Source organism: Rhyacophila brunnea, unplaced genomic scaffold, assembly GCF_057557595.1.
Source record: "Rhyacophila brunnea isolate RB1 unplaced genomic scaffold, BYU_Rbru_1.0 scaffold_3, whole genome shotgun sequence".
Lineage (NCBI taxonomy): Eukaryota > Metazoa > Arthropoda > Insecta > Trichoptera > Rhyacophilidae > Rhyacophila > Rhyacophila brunnea.
This window is the reverse complement of record NW_028232965.1, coordinates 13726183-13746721: the sequence shown is the minus strand read 5'-3', so window position 1 is coordinate 13746721 and position 20539 is coordinate 13726183. Positions and strand designations below refer to the sequence as shown.

Sequence of the window (20539 nt, the reverse complement as noted above, 5' to 3'; positions counted from 1 at the left end):
ATTCTGAGCTAGATAGGCCATATAGTAGAAGATCTAACACTTATTTTTATAAAATACACAAAAAATTTGATAACTATGTAAATATCTTCAGAAAATTGTCGAGCGCTCCGGTTCGTAAACTTTTCCATTTCGAGCGCTGGACATAACTAGGATTCACGATCCTTGAAAGTGAAAGACACTAAGACATAAGACGGCAAACTATTTTGGGTTATCACGGAAAATTACTAGATACCATCTCTTTTAATGTATAATATACTTATCTCATAAATACGGCTCGGTCTTTATAAAAAAAGACAGTAATATTTTAATTACAAAAAAACACGACTGGTTGTCACGTTTCCATGACATCGTGCTGGCCATTCTAGATTGGACCGAATATAAATAGTGTGAATTGTTTGTAAAATTAGAGTACAGGTGGTTTCCGCCGGAAATAAACACTTCGGTGAAAATGACCGCGAAAATGTGCTGTTATTGTAATCGCTCTTGATCGTCGCGGTATCGCGTTTTTTTCTCAGTTTCTCTGACATCATACTCAATCTCTTGTCTGGGAAATCCCGGTGTTTCTAGTTTACCTGTTTAGCGATCGGTTCGTGTACATCATTCGTCGTCTGCTTCTCAATAGAGAGACAATCAAGATGAAGGCTGTATTATCTTTCGCGCTGATTTTCCTGCTAACTGGACAAACGTTAGCTGGAATTCAAAGTAAGCTAAAACATTCAACACTTTTATAAATAATAAAACCATTCTGGAAATTTTGATATAAATATTATATAGTATATACAACAATATTAGGTATCTCATTATGTATAACTATCATTACATGTTGTGCTGAGGCTGTAATTAATATTCAATAAAAATAAACATTTTAGTAATAAACTTTCTGTGTGATTTGTAAAATAAGTATCAAAAAATCCTTGTAATATAATAATATTTATACTATTATTGATTACAATAATTACATTAACAATGAATGTAGTAATATGTACTACATTAGTAATTTCATAAAATGAGTTAAAAATAATCGCCTTGATTTTATTTTTCAATTTGCATATTATCTCATTTTTATTTGTAAAGTATTTTTTTTTAAATTAGGTACCTAATTTCATGTCGGAATTTAAATTAATTTAACTTCGTGGATCCCGGGTTCGAATCCGGGTTTGGAAAATTCACATGTTGTTCAAACTCACAGTATTGGCGTTGAGCAAGTGGCAAACATACATTTCTCGTAAAAACAAAAGTCTGTTAATACAACCTACACTTTATGTTATTCCAATTAAAAAAAAAAACATTTTAAAAATATTCTTTAAAAACATAACACTGAATTATTATTCTCGGTGTAGGACCTGTATGTTTCGATGAAAATGAACAGTACTCTGAATGTGGAAATAACTTCTGTCAGAATTCGTGTGCTAATCCAAATATTAGCATTGTATGCAGACCAATATGTCAATCTGGCTGCATTTGTAAGCGAGGATTACTAAGAAATTCTAACGGTGTTTGCGTTCTTCCAGAAAAATGCGGTAATTTTTTATACGAAATATTAATAATTGTGTATGTCTTTACCTTTACTGTGTACGTTGCTTCAGCGAATATTTTGAATCGTATCTGTTATTAATGGTACGGTTTATTACCATACATAAATGTACCTAATAGTATATAATATAACGAGGAATCTTTCAATAAACATAATTTGTTACCACATACATTATTTTTTGCCGTGTTCTGTTTACAAAAAAAGTATATTTTTATTTAATGACTTCATGGCAATGATATTATTGTTTCTTATCATTCATATAATATTTTATTAACACAAAACAAACATGCCTCAGGATCAACTGTTGCTTATATTATGTCTCTAGTTATTTTAAACCTAATCGTATTATATGAATTTGAAATTTAAAAAAAAATGCATGTTAATTATTATTTTATTTGTATATATTGTGTTTACTAACAGTTAGTAGAGATACATAATTGTAACTATAAATAATTATTAATATTGTTTAACTAAATTTCCTAATATTCCAAGTAATTCAATTACAGTATAATTGTGCATTTAAATATTTTTTGATTAAAATGAATAATACGCCAGATTTAAGAGTATTGCATTCTATATTGAATGCAAATTTACCCCTCAGACTTTTTAACCTCAGAACGTATTAGAACAAATTTAAAAGTATTTACAACAGATGGGACTTGACAGATACCTATGTTCACCTTTTTATTTTTGCTTTTTACGTAAGTACATGCTTTAGAATGATTGTCGTCAACGCACTCCGTCAACTGTCTACACTTGCACGTCAAATAGTTTTCAATTTTTCATGGAAATCAGTGTTGCAATCTTTTTATATACTGGCTATAATACGACGATGAAAGCATTATATTATTTTGAAACATTTGAAATATTTGAGTACATTGGTTATTTTTCGTTTTGAGACCTTCAAAATTAAATAATTTTCGGCTTATATGGCGTAAAATTATATTACATTTTTACGGAATTATTCGGTTAGCAACATTTACGTGACTTTGAACATAAATTTATTGGTGGTGGAACTACGTACGTTTCGACTTAAACACGGAAAACGGCCGTCTCGCAACTGGTTTGAGGCAGTCAATGCGCACGCTACGCATGCTATGCGATGCGTTCTTCTAGCAAACAAAAAATGCACGAATGTAGACTAACGGTGCTAAAATGATGTAGTGACATATATACGTAATAAATGATTTAGTAGTTGTATTGTACGTCTATCCGTCTAAAATATGGTGACCAGATTGCAGACCAATACAAGTTTTTGATTAAAATACCATTTTATTAATTTTGATGTTAAATATTTATGATTTAGATACTTGTAAAGACAATGAAGTGTTCAGTCCATGTGATGCTCATGGATGTAGAAATACTTGCGCTGATCCTAATCTCATTACTAGATGTAGCTATGTTGCCGGCTGCTATCCTGGGTGTGTCTGTGCTGATGGATATTTAAGGGATATCAAAGGAATTTGTGTACCAGAGAAAGAATGTGGTAAATAAACAAGACAATAAATTTATAAATTTAGTGATAGTTTGTCTTTCAAAATTTTTTCACTAGAATGATGATAATTGATACAAAAGATAAACAAGAATCCGTTTTGTATCGGTAACATCCCGAAGTTAAGTTCGTCATAAACGTTTTCATAGTTAGAAAATCGAAGAGAAACTACTTAAACCGTGATAAAATAATTGGAAAAATATAATGATTGTTTGTGATTTATATTATTATAGTGCTAAAATACACACCAAGAAAATAATGATCCTTTTTTTAGGTAAAGGATGATTTTTAAAAGTTAATCGAGGGGGGAAATGATTTTTCTGCAAGTGATCATATTGTTTATTCTGTTTCTTATTTATTACATTACAGGCGCGTAATAGTTACGTGTCAACGTAAGTCGAGACATTAATATATTAAGAGATTTTTAACTGACATAAATTTAATCGTAAATATCGTAATAGTTGCTCAGAAGTCAGAAGTAGACATAAATTACTTAGGTGCATATTTAATTGTGGTGGTCTTCCGTCAATAATTAATTAACATAACATAGGCAAAAAATATGATAATATATAAATAAACAAAGATTTTTATTCAGAAGAAGTAAACACATAATGTTATGATCATTTGAAAATATAATAATTAGTTTATATGTACAATCAAATGTATTACTACCTATTCACATTTCAATATTTAAAGTTACCGATAAAATAACGCCTTGTATGTTATTATTTATAAATTATTTTGCATTTTGATATGGGCGCAGTAGCAATATACGATTTGATATAAATAAAAAGGATTGCAAGTTATGTACATATTTTACAAAAAATTACGTTGTTATAATTTAAAAAAATGTTTCAAATAACTGGAAAAACTTTGGCACGAATTTCAAGTATGCTAAAATACTCAACATTTTTATAAAGAATTAAACCGTACTGAAAATTTTACATGAGTATTCTAAAATGTAGATACTATCATTATTTTGCTTAAGCTGTAAATATTGAATAATAATGAATATTTTAGACATAGCTTTTTTGTGTGAATTGTAGTTTTTTTTAACAAATCGTTATAATATATACTATTATTGATTGCAATAATAACATATGTTCATAATATAATAAAGTAGTAATAATATGTAGGAACTAACTATATTAGTATTTTCATTAAATTAATTACATTCTTTTCAATTCTATAGTATTAATTTGTGAAGTATTTAATTTAACGTCCGAATTAAAATAATTTAATTTTGTGGGTACCGGGCTCGAATACGGGATTTTGCATTTTGTTTTTCAATATGTGGTTAAACTTCGAGTATGGATATATTATTAGATTGGGTAAGTGACTAACATCCATTTCTCGTACCACCTTCATCCAATGGATGTCCATAATATGGTCGTCTTAGGATCGAACATGATAATATCGTATATAATATTATACTTATTATAAGTACCATTTTTTTTTTGATATTCTCTGATAACATTATATTAAAAAATGTACTGTTCTCGATGTAGGACCTGTATGTTTCGATGAAAATGAGGAGTACTCCGAATGTGGAAATAATATCTGCCAGAATTCGTGTGCTCATCCAAATATTAGCATTCTATGCAGACCACGATGTGAATCTGGTTGCATTTGTAAACCAGGATTTCTAAGAAATTCTAACGGTGTTTGCGTTATTCCGGAAAAATGCGGTAATTTTTTTCTATGAAATATTAATTATTGTGTATGTCTTTATTGTATGTTGAGTCGAATATGTTATTATTGGTACCTATGGTTTATTACCACAAATACACGTACCAAATAGTATAATTTTATAATATAACGAGGAATCTTCCAACACCTGCCATACACGTCATTATTTGTCGTGTTTTGTTTATAAAAATAGTTAATTTATTTAATGACTTCGTGGCAATGATATTATTGTTTCTTATCATTCATATATTATATTGACACTAAATAAACATGATCCAGGATCTAATGATGCTATTTAAAACCTAATTGAATTATATTAAATTAAAAAAAATGCATGATAACTTATTTGGTTATATTATATTGTGTTTACTAACAGTTAGTACTTAGTAGAGATACATAGTTGTAACTATTAATAATTAATATTGTTTAACTAAATTACCTATGATGTCATGTAATTATCTTAAAGTTAAATTTAATTTTAAAGAACATGTAGAATTATCTGTGGTGGCTGGGATATATGACGCAGGTAGATTATACATTTTTATTTTTGCAAAGTGGAAATCTTTTTTTAATAAAAAATTTATAATATCGACCGAAGGTACTTGATGGAATATGAATGTAAATTCTAATTGATTTAAGTTTTGTACTATATATATTTTGTAAATGTACCTACTAAATAGTATATATATATTTATATATATATGTATATAGTTATTTTGCATTTTGATATGGTCACAATCGCAATGCTCGATAAATACAAAAATGTATTAATACAACATCAACTTCATGTATATCCATTTATGATCGTCTTTGTATTAAACATGGTAATATTGTATATAATATATTATTATAATTATCTGAAAAAAAAACGTTTCAAAAATATTCTTAAAAAAACTTAATATTCAATAGTTTACTGTTTATTGTTCTCGGTGTAGGACCTGTATGTTTCGATGAAAATGAGGAGTACTCTGAATGTGAAAATAATTTCTGTCAGAATTCGTGCGCTAATCCTAATATTAGCATTGTATGCAAAGCAACATGTCAATCTGGCTGCATTTGTAAGCGTGGATTACTAAGAAATTCTAACGGTGTTTGCGTTGTTCCAGAAAAATGCTGTAATTTTTTTTTCTGAAATATTAATAATTGTGTATGTCTTTATTGTACGTTGAATCGAATATGTTATTATTGGTAGGTACATATCGTTTATTAACAAAAATATGACGTATCCAATAGTATAAATTATATACTATAACGAGGAATCTTTCAACAAACATATTATTATAATTACCATGCACATTATTTGTCGTGTTTTGTATACACCAATGATTTTATTATTTATTATTTTCCATATATTATATTAACTCAAAACAAACATGCTTCAGGATCTACTGTCGCCTTATGTGTATATAGTTAGTTTGAACCTATAATTCTATTATATTTAAATTTAAAACAATGAATATTTTATTTGTGTTGTTTACTAACAGTTAGTAGAAATACATATTTGTCCACTATTCAAAATAATTAATGTAATTTAACTAACCTATTTTTCATCTTGAAGTAATTCAATTGAAGTGTAATTATGCATTACATAATGTTCAATTGAAATGAATAAATAATACGCAAGATTTAAGTGCTGCATTGTTTATTGAATATGGATTAACACCTCAGAATCTATTAGAAAGAAAGTAAAAAGTATTAATACCAGGTGAGATTTGTCGAATAGCTCTATGTCTACATATCTTTTTCACGTCGTCTATCAGTTCGCTTCAACTTTTTATTTCTGCTTTTTACACCAAGTAGTTGAGCGCATGCAAAATGACATATTGAGTTAGTTATACCAAAATGTTCCTTATTTCAAACTTTACTGTCTGGAAAACTTCTTTTAAGTGCAAGAACGTAGTGGTCGGCGGGCGGCGGCGCGGCGGCGCGGCGGCGCGGCGGCGTCTTGCACAACTCAAACGTATAACCGTGTGTGAAATGTTCGAAGACAGTGTCTTTTTTGGGGCATATCACACACGGTTATACGTTTGAGTTGCGCAAGACGCCGTAGCGCCGTTACCCGCCCGTCACTGTGGCAAAACGCTTAGAATGAATGTGTCGAACGCATTCCGTCAACTGTCTACACTTGCATGTCAAATAGTTTTCAATTTTTCACGGGAAGCAGTATTGACAACTTTAACTGACTATAATACAACGATGAAAATATGATGTGTTTTTAAAAAAAAACTATAGTACACAAAACATTTCTAGTTTTGAGACCTTCAAATTAAAGATTTTTTGGCTTATTTGGAGGAAAATTTATTGTACATTTTTTGCGGAATCATTCAATTGACAACACTGACGTGGTGTTGAGAAAAGATTCGATGGTACTGGAACTACGTACACTATCACTTTCACTTCCATCAAGTGGTCATCTTGAAACTAGCTGGAGGCAGTCAATGCCCACGCTACGCATGCTATGCGATGCGTTCTTCTAGCGAACAAAAAAAATGCACGAATGTAGACATAGCAGTGGCAAAATGATATAGGAAAATATATTTTTTATACTAAACAATTTTAGTAGTTGTATTGTACGTCCGCACATCTAAAATATGGTGATCAATTTGTCAAAAAATACTAGTTTTTGATCAAAATAGCATTTTATTAATGTTGGTGTTAAATATTTATGATTTAGATACTTGTAAAGACAATGAAGTGTTCAGTCCATGTGGTGCTCATGGATGCATGAATACTTGTGCTGAGCCTAATCTCCTAACTAGATGTAGCTATGTTGCCGGCTGCTATCCTGGGTGTGTCTGTGCTGATGGATATTTAAGGGATATAAAAGGAATTTGTGTACCAGAGAAAGAATGTGGTAAATAAACAAGACTTCTAAATTTAATGATAGTTTGTCTTTCAAAAATCTTTCACTAGAATAATGATAACTGATACAAAAGATAAACAATTATCCGTTTTGTCTCGGTAACATCCCGAAGTTAAATTCGTCATAAATGTTTTCACACTCGGAAAATCGAAGAGAAACTACCTAAACCGTGATAAAATAATTGGAAAAATATTGTTTGTGAATTATATTATTGTGGTGCTAAAATACACAACAAGAAAATAATGTTTAAAATAACTGGAAAAACTTTGGCAAGAATTTCAAGTATGCAAAAATACTCAATATTTTTATCAATAATTAAACCGTACAGAAAATTTTATATGGATATTTTAAAATCTAGATACGAGGGTGGGTCAATAATTCCTTAGAAAAAAGCATTAAAACAGTTTTTATTTTTGTATTTTTTTTTTATTTCTCAACATAATCTCCTTGGAGCTCAATACACTTGGTTAGACGTTTCTCAATTTTTTTTAAACCGTCAGAAAAATAAATTTTCGGAAGGTCCTCAAAATAAGCATTTGTCCGATCGATGACTTCTTCATTTGAAAAAAAACGTTGTCCACTTAGCCATTTTTTTAAGTTTGGGAAAAGGAAAAAGTCACTGGGGGCTAAATCTGGCGAATACGGTGGGTGGTCGACCAATTCGAACTTCAATTCTTCAATTTTAGCCATTGATCGTAAACATGTGTGAACACGGGCATTGTCCTGATGAAAGAGGATTTTTTTCCTGTTTAAATGAGGCCGTTTTTCTTCAATTTCGTTTTTTAGCTGGTCCAATAAAGATGCATAATAATCCCCTGTTATTGTTTTTCCTTTTTCCAAATAGTCAACGAAAATAATTTCACGTGCATCCCAAAATACAGTAGCCATAACCTTACCAGCTGATTTTACGGTTTTCGCCTTCTTTGGACATGGTTTGTCTTCGCAATCCACTGCTTTGACTGTTCTTTCGTCTCGGGAGTATAGTGGTGTATCCATGTTTCATCTACAGTCACAAAGCGACGAAAAAATTCATCCGGATTGCGTTGCATGAGCGACAACAGGGCTTTAGAGGCCACCACCCTATTGCGTTTATTGTCGACTGTGAGCAAACGCGGCACCCATCTTGCAGAAATATTTTTCATGCCCAATTTGTCATGTAAAATAGAAATGACGCTACCTTTTGAGATCCCTGTAACCTCAATTATCTCACTCAACTTTAATCTTCGGTCACTTAACACCATATCGTGGATTTTATTGATCATTTCTGGTGTAGTCACCTCTACAGGACGTCCTGAGCGTGGTTCATCCTTTGTTGATGTACGACCACGTTTAAATTCATTTAACCAGTTATAAATAGTTGCAAGTGAAGGAGCAGATATGCCGTGAACTAAATCCAACTCATTTTTTATTTCCTTTGCTGTTAACCCTTTTATATTAAAATGTTTAATAACAGCTCTAAACTCAATTTTCTCCATTTTCCATTTTTCCATTTTTCACAAGCAATTTTTTTTTTTAAATCTACGAGAAACACACAACAACCCGACCAATCTGATTGAAACTTCGCAGCATACTGAATCGGTAGTGCCGCTGCATGAAAACAAACCGCTTACAGTACTAGTCGCGCCACCTGTCGGCTTTTCTAAGGACTTATTGACCCACCCTCGTACTATCATTATTGTGCTTAAGCTGAAAATATTGAATAATAATGAATATTTTAGTCATAGCTTTTTGTGTGAATTGTTTTTTTTTTAACAAATCGTTCTAATAATATATACTATTATTGATTGCAATAATAACATAAGCAATAATAAAGTAGTAATAATATGTAGGTACTAAATTAGTATTTTCATTAAATTAATTAAATACTTTTCAATTCTATGATATTAATTTGATTTTATTTTACTTATACTTAATTATTTGTGAAGTATTTATTTGAATTATTTAATTTAACGTCCGACCTAAAATATTTATATATTGTGGGTCCCGGGCTCTAATACGGGATTTTGCAAATTCTCATGTTGTTTTACAATGGTGTTTAAACTTAGAGTATGGATATATTAGATTGAGCAAGTGGCTAACATCCATTTCTCGTACCACCTTCACTCAATGGATGTCAATATGATCGTCTTAGGATCGAATATGATAATATCGTATATTATATTATACTTATTATAATTAACATTTTTTAAAATATTCTCTATTAAGGGGGGACATGCTCGTCGAAGGTCAAAATTGAGTTTTTATTGTATTTTCAAACCATGATCCTGGACACTCCTTAAACGTTGTAGATGATCTATTTATATAATTTTGAAGCCTTATTATCCTTTATAGTTATTTTAAACATTTGATGACTGCATGAAGTATTTTTGTTACATAAAATAGTATTCTTTTAAACCTCTCGCTCTAATGTTTTAGAATATAGTCATATTTCGGTACATAACTGTGCAGTGGTGTTAAGATTTTTTACATTTATTAATTTTTAAACGCATTTATAAAACCATTAGCATAATTTATTACGAGATAATTTTTGTAAAATATTCACGATAAAAAATTATATTGATAATCTCTGTGATCCCAAATTTGACAAGAATTAGGCATTTTATTGTTCAAAAAATCGGCAAGATTAACACATTTGAAGATAATTCTAAAGATACTTATTATAAGCTATGTCTTTGACCATTCAAGTGTGATAAACATCTTATGAATAATGATTGCTTTATAATAATTATTGACCTAAGAATATCTTTTGTCATTCCCCAGTGGTTAAGCTACAACATACGGCCGTGGCCATAAATTGACAAACTATAATTGAAGTAGGGAGTAAAATGATATTAACGCGCGTGTTTGAACATGTACCGTTTAAAAAAAAATAAAAAAAAATTCGGTTAGGAACATGTTCAAACACGCGCGTTAACATAATTTTACTCCCTACTTTAATTTTAGTTTGTCATTTTATGGCTACGCCCGTATGTTGTAGCTTAACCACTAGGGAGTGACAAAAGAAATGGCGTATTTCAAAAAAACACTACCTTATTCTTAGGTCAATAATTATTATAAAGCAATCATTATTCATAAGATGTTTATCACACTTGAATGGTCAAAGACATAGTTTATAATAAATATCTTTAGAATCATCTTCAAATGTGTTAATCTTGCCGATTTTTTGAATAATAAAATGCCTAATTCTTGTCAAATTTGGGATCACAGAGATTATAAAAATAATTTTTTATCGTGAATATTTTACAAAAATTATCTCGTAATAAATTATACTAATGGTTTTATAAATGCATTTAAAAATTAATAAATGTAAAAAATCTTAACACCACTGCACAGTTATGTACCTAAATATGACTATATTCTAAAACATTAGAGCGAGAGGTTTAAAAGAATACTATTTTATGTAACAAAAATACTTCATGCAGTCATCAAATGTTTAAAATAACTATAAAGGATAATAAGGCTTCAAAATTATATAAATAGATCATCTACAACGTTTAAGGAGTGTCCAGGATCATGGTTTGAAAATACAATAAAAACTCAATTTTGACCTTCGACGAGCATGTCCCCCCTTAACATAATATTTTTAAAAAAAATGCACTGTTCTCGATGTAGGACCTGTATGTTTCGATGAAAATGAGGAGTACTCCGAATGTGGAAATAATATCTGCCAAAATTCATGTGCTCATCCAAATATTAGCATTCTATGCAGACCACGATGTGAATCTGGTTGCATTTGTAAACCAGGATTTTTAAGAAATTCTAACGGTGTTTGCGTTGTTCCGGAAAAATGCGGTAATTTTTTTCTATGAAATATTAATTATTGTGAGTGTCTTTAATGTACGTTGCTCAGTTAATATTTCGATTCGAATTTGTAATTAGTGGTATTTAATGTCATTAAGTGGTATGGGTTATTACCACAAATAAATTGAATAGTATATAATAATATGAAAAAAATATCGTTCTTGGAAATATTGTTACCTCGTCTATTCTTTGTATTGCTTTATTTATGAAAAAACATATTCATTTCATGACATCGGGGCAATGATCTTATTGTTTTTATCACTTATATGACGTCATGTTAACACAGAACAAACATGGTTCAGGATTTACTGTCACTTATAATATATTGTATCTAGATATTTTAAACATATTGAATTTTGTATTTTTTTAATGCACGATGAAATATTTGTTTATTTTGTCTTTACTAACAATTAATTGAAATGCATAATTGTAGCTCCACTTCCACCTCCACTCTATGTATGTCCATATGATCGTCTTAGAATCGAACATAGTAATATTGTTTATAATATATTATAATTATCATTTAATTTTTTGAAGTTATATCTACTTCTTTTGGCGCGTTTGGGATAATTATAATTATTTTTAAAAAATTAACAAATATTCTCTAAAACATCTCTACCTCCACCTCTACTTCATAAGATTGTCTTCGAATCATACATGGAAATATTTTATATATTATAATACATTATGATTATTAAAAAAAAACATTAAAAAGAAACACAATATTTAAAAGTTTAATCAAAGAATTGGCGTTACATGCAGACCACTATGTGAATGTGGTTGCATAATAATATGTAAAGCAGGATTTCTCAGAAATTCTAATGGTGTTTGTGTTGTTCCAGAAAAACGCGGTAATTTTTTTCTATGAAATATAAATAATTGTGTATGTCTTTATTATATGTTGAGTCGAATATGTTATTATTAGTACCTATGGTTTATTACCACAAATAAATGTAACTAATAGTATAATTTTATAATAGAACGAGGAATCGTCTAACACCTGCGACACACGTCATTATTAATCGTGTTTTGTTTATAAAAATAGTATATTTATTTAATGACTTCGTGGCAATGATATTATTGTTTCTTATCATTCATATATTATATTGACACTCAGTAGCGAAGGGTGGAGGTAGGCTGTCAAGATACGCCATAAATAGTGCACATTAAACTTTGTCAGCCATACTTATTTGTTTTCATTAAACTAAGAATACAATTTACAGATGATGTTAGTTAGTTTTTAAAATGAATTAAACCCTGCCTAACCAAACCATAATAGTTTTGGGCGATACGACAAAATTGTGCAGACTTTTTAATGCATACTTATTTGTTTTCGTTGGATTAAAAATACATATTACACATATTGTTTGTTCATTTTTTTTAAATTCATTAAGCTCTACCTAAACCAAACTAGAATAGATAAAAAAAATACTATTCTCTCTATAAAATATACAAGTTATGTGTGATTTAATTGCATAATTTTAGATGATTTATAGAAAAACAAGTATTTTCTGACTGTTATCTATTATGGTTTGGTTTTCGCAGGGTTTCATTGAATTTTAAAAACAAATTAACACCATCTGTAAATTGTAGTTATATTTCAATGAAAACAAATACGTATGACTGACAAAGTTTAATGTGCACTATTTATTGCAGATATTAACCGCCTACCCCCACCCTTCGCCACTGTTGACACTATATAAACATGCTTCAGGGTCTACTGACGCTTATATGTCTCTGTTATTTAAAACCTAATTGAATTATATTAAATTAAAAAAAAATGCATGATAATCCTATTTGGTTATATTATTATATTGTGTTTATTAACAGTTAGTAGAGATACATAATTGTAACTATTAATAATTAATATTGTTTAACTAAATTACCTGACATTTCATGTAATTCAAATACAGTGTAATTATGCATTTTAATATTTTTTTATTTAATTGATAATACGCCAGATTTAAGAGTAGATAGGTACCTATTGCATTCTTTATTGAATATAGATTTACACCTGAGAACCTACATGCGAAATCATTCGGATGGCAATACTTACGCTAGAACTTTCATTCCGAAAAACGGCCGTATTATAACTCGTTTGAGGTAAAATAATGTAGGGGCCTATAATTCGTAACAAATAATTTGATTAGTTGTATTGTACGTCTGTCCATCTAAAATATGTTGACCAGATTGACAACGAATACTAGTTTTTGATCAAAATATGATTTTTTTTTTTAAATTTTGGTGTTAAATATTTATGATTTAGATACTTGTAAAGACAATGAAGTGTTCAGTCCATGTGGTGCTCATGTATGCATGAATACTTGTGCTGAGCCTAATCTCCTAACTAGATGTAGCTATGTTGCCGGCTGCTATCCTGGGTGTGTCTGTGCTGATGGATATTTAAGGGATATCAAAGGAATTTGTGTACCAGAGAAAGAATGTGGTAAATAAATAAGACAACAAATTTATAAATTTAACGATAATTTTTCTTTTATTTTTTTTCCACCGGAATGATGATAATTCATACAAAAATATCAATAATTTGTTTTGTCTCTGTAACATCCCGAAGTCAGGACGTAAAATTGTTTTTACAGTCGGAAACTCAAAGCGAAACTACGTTAGTCGTGATAACATAATTGGAAAAAATATACTTAACGATTGTTTGTGAATCATATTATTTTATTGTTAATATAGACATCAAGGAAATATGATGTTTTTTTATATAAAGGGTGATTTTAAAAAGTCGATCGAAAGGGATAATGATCTTTCTACAATAGTAATCATATTGTTTACTCTCTTTATTATTTTTTACATTACAGAGACCTAATTACGAATCGACGTAAATCGAGTCTTAGTTAGTCAAAACTTAGGATAATATATTAACAAACAAGGTTTTTATTCATAAGAAGAGAACACATATTAATATTAGGATCATTTAAAAATATAATAAGTAAGTTTTATATATAATCAAATCAAACGGATTACTACCTATTCACATTTCAATATTTAAAGATACCGATAAAATAACGCTTTGAATGTCTTTATTTTATAAGTCATTTTGCATTTTGATAATATGGTCACAATAACGACACTCGATTTGATATAAGTAAAGAGGATTGCAAGTTGTATACATTTTTTTGCAAAAGAAAATTAAGTATTATTAAAAAAAAAAAGTATTCCAAATACTCTTTTTTGTCAATTTTTCTGCTAACTATACAAACGTTGGCAGAAATTTCAAATAAGTTAAAATACTTGACATTTTTATAAACAATTAAACCGTTCTGTAAACTTTTATATGAATATTTTAAAATCTAGATAATAATATTAAGTATCTCATGATCTATAACTATCGTTATTGTCCTCAGGTTGTAAATATTAAATAATAATAATTATTATTTTAGTCATAGCTTATTTGTGTGATTTGTAAAATAAGTATTTACAAATCATTATTATATAATAATATTATACCTTTACCTACTATTATTGAATACGATAATTACATAAACAGTAATAATAATGTACTACATTAGTAATTTCATTAAATTAAGTACATACTTCTCAATCCTATATTATATTATAGGTATTGATTTATTTTTTAAATTTTACCATGTAATTATTTGTGAAGTAGTTATTAAACTTATTTAATTTAATTCCGGAATTGAAATAATTTAATGGTGTGAGTCCCGGAGTCGAATCCAAGATCTAGCAAATTCATATATTGTTTTTCAATGTGTGCTTCATTCAGCCCAGAGTTTGGATATTTATTAGATTGAGCAAGTGGCTAACGTCCATTTCTCGTAAATACAAAAATAGATAGATATATATACCACCTCCACTCTATGAATGGATCGAACATGATAATAACGTATATAATATTATAATTACATTTTTTTAAATATTCTCTAAAGACATAATATTTAAAAAAAAATGTACTGTTTTTGATGTAGGACCTGTATGTTTCGACGATAATGAGGAGTACTCTGAATGTGGAAATAATATCTGTCAGAGTTCGTGCGCTAATCCAAATATTAGCCTTGTATGCAAACCGACAGTATGTCAATCTGGTTGCATTTGTAAGCGAGGATTTATAAGAAATTCCAACGGTGTTTGCGTTGTTCCAGAAAAATGCGGTAATTTTTTTCTATGCAATATTCATAACTATTTGTGTACTCATGTCTTTATTGTACGTTGAATTGAACTTGTTATTATTAGTAGGTACCTATGGTTTAATACTATTATCATAAATAAATGTACCTACTAAATAGTACATATATTTATATATATAAATATATATAGTTATTTTGATATGGTCACAATCGCAATGCTCGATAAATACAAAAATGTATTAATACAACCTCAACTTCATGTATGTCCATTTATGATCGTCTTAGTATTGAACATGATAATATTGTACTTATATAATATATTATTATAATTATCTGGAAAAAAAAACGTTTCAAAAATATTCTTAAAAAAAACTTAATATTTAATAGTTTACTGTTTATTGTTCTCGGTGTAGGACCTGTATGTTTCGATGAAAATGAGGAGTACTCTGAATGTGAAAATAATTTCTGTCAGAATTCGTGCGCTAATCCTAATATTAGCATTGTATGCAAAGCAACATGTCAATCTGGCTGCATTTGTAAGCGGGGATTACTAAGAAATTCTAACGGTGTTTGCGTTGTTCCAGAAAAATGCGGTATTTTTGTTTTCTGAAAATTAATAATTGTGTATGTCTTTATTGTACGTTGAGTCGAATATGTTATTATTGGTAGGTACATATGGTTTATTAACACAAATAAAATATGACATATCCAATAGTATAAATTGTATACTATAACAAGGAATCTTTCAACAAATATATTATTATATTACCATGCACATTATTTGTCGTGTTTTGTATACACCAATGATTTTATTATTTATTATTTTCCATATATTATATTAACTCAAAACAAACATGCTTCAGGATCTACTGTCGCCTAATATGTATATAGTTAGTTTTAACCTTATTCTATTATATTTAAATTTAAAACAATGAATGATATTTTATTTGTGTTGCTTACTAACAGTTAGTAGAAATACATATTTGTCCACTATTCAAAATAATTAATGTAATTTAACTAAATTATTTTTCATCTTGAAGTAATTCAATTGAAGTGTAATTATGCATTACATAATGTTCAATTGAAATGAATAAATAATACGCAAGATTTAAGTGCTGCATTGTTTATTGAATATGGATTAACACCTCAGAATCTATTAGAAAGAAAGCAAAAAGTATTAATACCAGGTGAGATTTGTCGAATAGCTCTATGTCTACATATCTTCTTCACGTCGTCTATCAGTTCGCTTCAACTTTTTATTTCTGCTTTTTACACCAAGTAGTTGAGCGCATGCAAAATGACATATTGAGTTAGTTTTACCAAAATGTTCTTATTTCAAACTTTACTGTCTGGAAAACTTCTTTTAAGTGCAAGAACGTAGTGGTTGGCGGGCGGCGGCGCGGCGGCGTCTTGCACAACTCAAACGTATAACCGTGTGTGAAATGTTCAAAGACAGTGTCTTTTTTGGGGCATATCACACACGGTTATACGTTTGAGTTGCGCAAGACGCCGTAGCGCCGTTACCCGCCCGTCACTGTGACAAAACGCTTAGAATGAATGTGTCGAACGCATTCCGTCAACTGTCTACACTTGCATGTCAAATAGTTTTCAATTTTTCACGGGAAGCAGTATTGACAACTTTTACTGACTATAATACAACGATGAAAATATGATGTGTTTTTAAAAAAAAACTATAGTACACAAAAACATTTCTAGTTTTGAGACCTTCAAATTAAAGATTTTTTGGCTTATTTGGAGGAAAATTTATTGTACTTTTTTTGCGGAATCATTCAATTGACAACACTTACGTGGTGTTGAGAAAAGATTCGATGGTACTGGAACTACGTACACTATCACTTTCACTTCCATCAAGTGGTCATCTTGAAACTAGCTGGAGGCAGTCAATGCCCACGCTACGCATGCTATGCGATGCGTTCTTCTAGCGAACAAAAAAAATGCACGAATGTAGACATAGCAGTGGCAAAATGATATAGGAAAATATATTTTTTATACTAAACAATTTTAGTAGTTGTATTGTACGTCCGCACATCTAAAATATGGTGATCAATTTGTCAAAAAATACTAGTTTTTGATCAAAATAGCATTTTATTAATGTTGGTGTTAAATATTTATGATTTAGATACTTGTAAAGACAATGAAGTGTTCAGTCCATGTGGTGCTCATGGATGCATGAATACTTGTGCTGAGCCTAATCTCCTAACTAGATGTAGCTATGTTGCCGGCTGCTATCCTGGGTGTGTCTGTGCTGATGGATATTTAAGGGATATAAAAGGAATTTGTGTACCAGAGAAAGAATGTGGTAAATAAACAAGACAACAAATTTCTAAATTTAACGATAATTTTTCTTGTAAAAATCTTTCACCGGAACGATAATTTATACAAAAAATAACAATAATTAGTTTTTCTCAGTAACATCCCGAAGATAGGTCGTAAGTGTTTTCACAGTCGGAAAATCAAAGCGAGATTACGTAAGTCGTGATAAAATAATTGAAAACAATATAATGATTGTTTTTGAAATTATATTATTGTATTGCTAAAATACACATCAACGAAATAATGATCTTTTTCATATAAAGGGATGATTTAAAAAAATCAATCGAGTGGGATAAAGATTTTTCTGCAAGTATTCATATTGTTTATTCTGTTTCTTATTTTATACCATTTATTTTTTACATTTCAGAGGCGTAATAATTACAAGTCAACGAAAGTCGAGATATTATCGTATCAGAGATTTTGAACTGACATGAATTTAATCATTATTAATTTAATTTAATAAAACGCAAAAATTTTTAGTACTTTTTACACTTTTGGAAAAATAAATTAATAATTCAATGCATTTCCACCATGAAGAAGACATTAAACACAAAAAGAAAAAAAAAACAATTTAATCGTTAATTTCATAAACGTCAATATGCTTAGAAATAGACACATTACATTGCTTAGGTACATATTAAATTGTGACGGTCTTCCATCAAGAATCTATTAACAGTTAAAATAGACAGACAAAACTTATAATATATTAATAAACAAGGTTTTTATTCATAAAAAGCAAGCACATATTGTTATGATCATTTAAAAAATATAATAAATAAATTTTATATACAATCAAAAGTAATATTACCTAACCATATTTCAATATTTAAAGTTACCGTTAGTTGAATGTCTTTATTTATAAGTTATTTTCCATTTTGATATAGTCACATATCTATACAATGCTCAATTTGATATAAATAAAGAGGATTGCTAGTTATACACCAGAAATACTATGTCTGCTAAAAATCTTGCCGATATATCTGAGAGAACTATTAAACGACATTTTCCTGAGAAAATTACTTAAGAATAATAAATGTAATAATTATATCAAATTATTCAACAAACACACATATATTATGTATTTTTTATTATAAGCGTAGTTATGTATGGATTATTTTATCATATCGATTTTTTTTCGCCAGCTTTAAATTGAATTAAATATATATATCGCATAAATATTTTTTTAAGTAACTATTTTTTTATTCAACGAATAATTCACAAGATTTAAGAATGTAGCATTCTAATTATTGAACATACATAATTTTGAAAATACTTCTGAGAAAATATATATCTTTGATGGGCGCCATTTCGATTCCTGCTGGGTGTCTTACTTTTTTCAAAAAAGATTTAAGAAAGTTATAATATATTTTCTCATAAGTGTTTTCAAAATTATGTAGGTATGTATAAATAATTAATAATTGAAAATATTTAAAGCGTTTTCAGCAATAGGTCTGAATCTTGAATAATGTTTTATTCTGTTTTTTGATTTTGTACAACTTAACAATTTAATGCCAGTATTATCAAGCAAAATTATATTTACCATGAATTTATAATGTTATGTGGTTATTTATAAATTGTTTTGTACTTAAATCACAGTTATTAAATTTTTCATATTTGTTTATGATAATGTTTTGTTATCGGGTATGCAATTAATTTATTTTTAATGTATTTTTTCCAAGAACAAAATCTATGCCCTGAAAAGAACGAGGTGTTGAATCCCTGCGTCTCTCCATGCGGCGAAACATGCGCCAATCTTGGCCAAAAGATTACTTGCAATTTCCTTATATGTAATGCAGGATGTGATTGTAAGCCAAAGTTCTTCAGAAACTCCAAGGGCGTATGCGTCGCCCCAGAAGAATGCAATTAGTTGAAGACGATATTCCTATGTATACGAAAAATAAATTTACTGTAATGCTGAATGTTATATAACACTCATATTAATTCCAATAATATTTTGTATTTTTGTAGTTCAGAATAAAAAAATATTTTATAGATGTCAAATGTAATTGAGTTTTTTTTCTATAATTTAATATCCATCTACCTATCTGATTACGTCATCGTAATAATATCAAGTTTAGCGAATTGAAAAAAAAGTATTTACATTATTTTTCTGTACTTTTTTTACAATGATTAGTAACACTTGCTCATTGTATTCATAATTAATTTAACAAAGAGCCTTGAAGACGTGTTTTTTATGAAACGATTCAAGTATTTTGTAATTCTTATTTGATTTGTTTATTTTAATATGACGTGTTTTTATGGTTTATATTTAATTAACTGACGTAGAATTAGTATGTTATGTGAATAAAATATTACACATAAATAATTCGAACAATTATTAACCTCATATCATTCATGACTATAGCTGCCAGTAAAGTTATAAAATAATTATTGTCAAACAATTTTCAATTCAAAATAAATTTTGATGTTGAATGAATTTTTCAATATAATATGGTACACTATTGCAAGCTTGAAAATAATGTTATATTGATTTTGAAATAATTTATATTTAAATCTAAAAAATAAAGTATTGTTTTACATATTATTGTGTATGGCGACTTTTAATTTTAGAATATTTTAAAAATGTAATTTTTAATTTGTGTCTGTTAAGTTGCGAAGGAGTGTGTGGTGTTATTATAACAGGAAGAATTTATTGAGTTGATTTTAGATGATAAAACTTATCCGCAATGATTTGCAGTATCTACTGTCACCACAGT

General features: G+C 28.9%; 1 protein-coding gene across 4 annotated transcripts; it reads left to right on the top strand.

The window, feature by feature from the left end:
- Nucleotides 1-616: 616 nt before the first annotated feature.
- On the top strand, nt 617-19961 carry LOC147067913 (mucin-6-like). Of its 4 annotated transcripts, XM_085953114.1 has the most exons (7): nt 5552-5830; nt 7390-7569; nt 11191-11370; nt 13646-13825; nt 15330-15512; nt 17629-17808; nt 19502-19961. In XM_085953114.1, exons 2-7 carry the CDS (start codon nt 7440-7442, stop codon nt 19687-19689), a joined length of 1041 nt encoding a protein of 346 aa, XP_085809240.1. In that variant the 5' UTR covers nt 5552-5830; nt 7390-7439; the 3' UTR covers nt 19690-19961. The 4 variants fall into 4 exon arrangements, with proteins under 4 accessions (XP_085809242.1, XP_085809241.1, XP_085809243.1 ...); XM_085953116.1 differs by lacking the exons at nt 5552-5830; nt 7390-7569; nt 11191-11370; nt 13646-13825 and adding exons at nt 617-702; nt 1341-1520; nt 15902-16081; XM_085953115.1 differs by lacking the exons at nt 5552-5830; nt 13646-13825; nt 15330-15512; nt 17629-17808; nt 19502-19961 and adding exons at nt 617-702; nt 1341-1520; nt 2841-3020; nt 4535-4714 and having other exon boundaries at nt 11191-11408.
- Nucleotides 19962-20539: the final 578 nt, after the last annotated feature.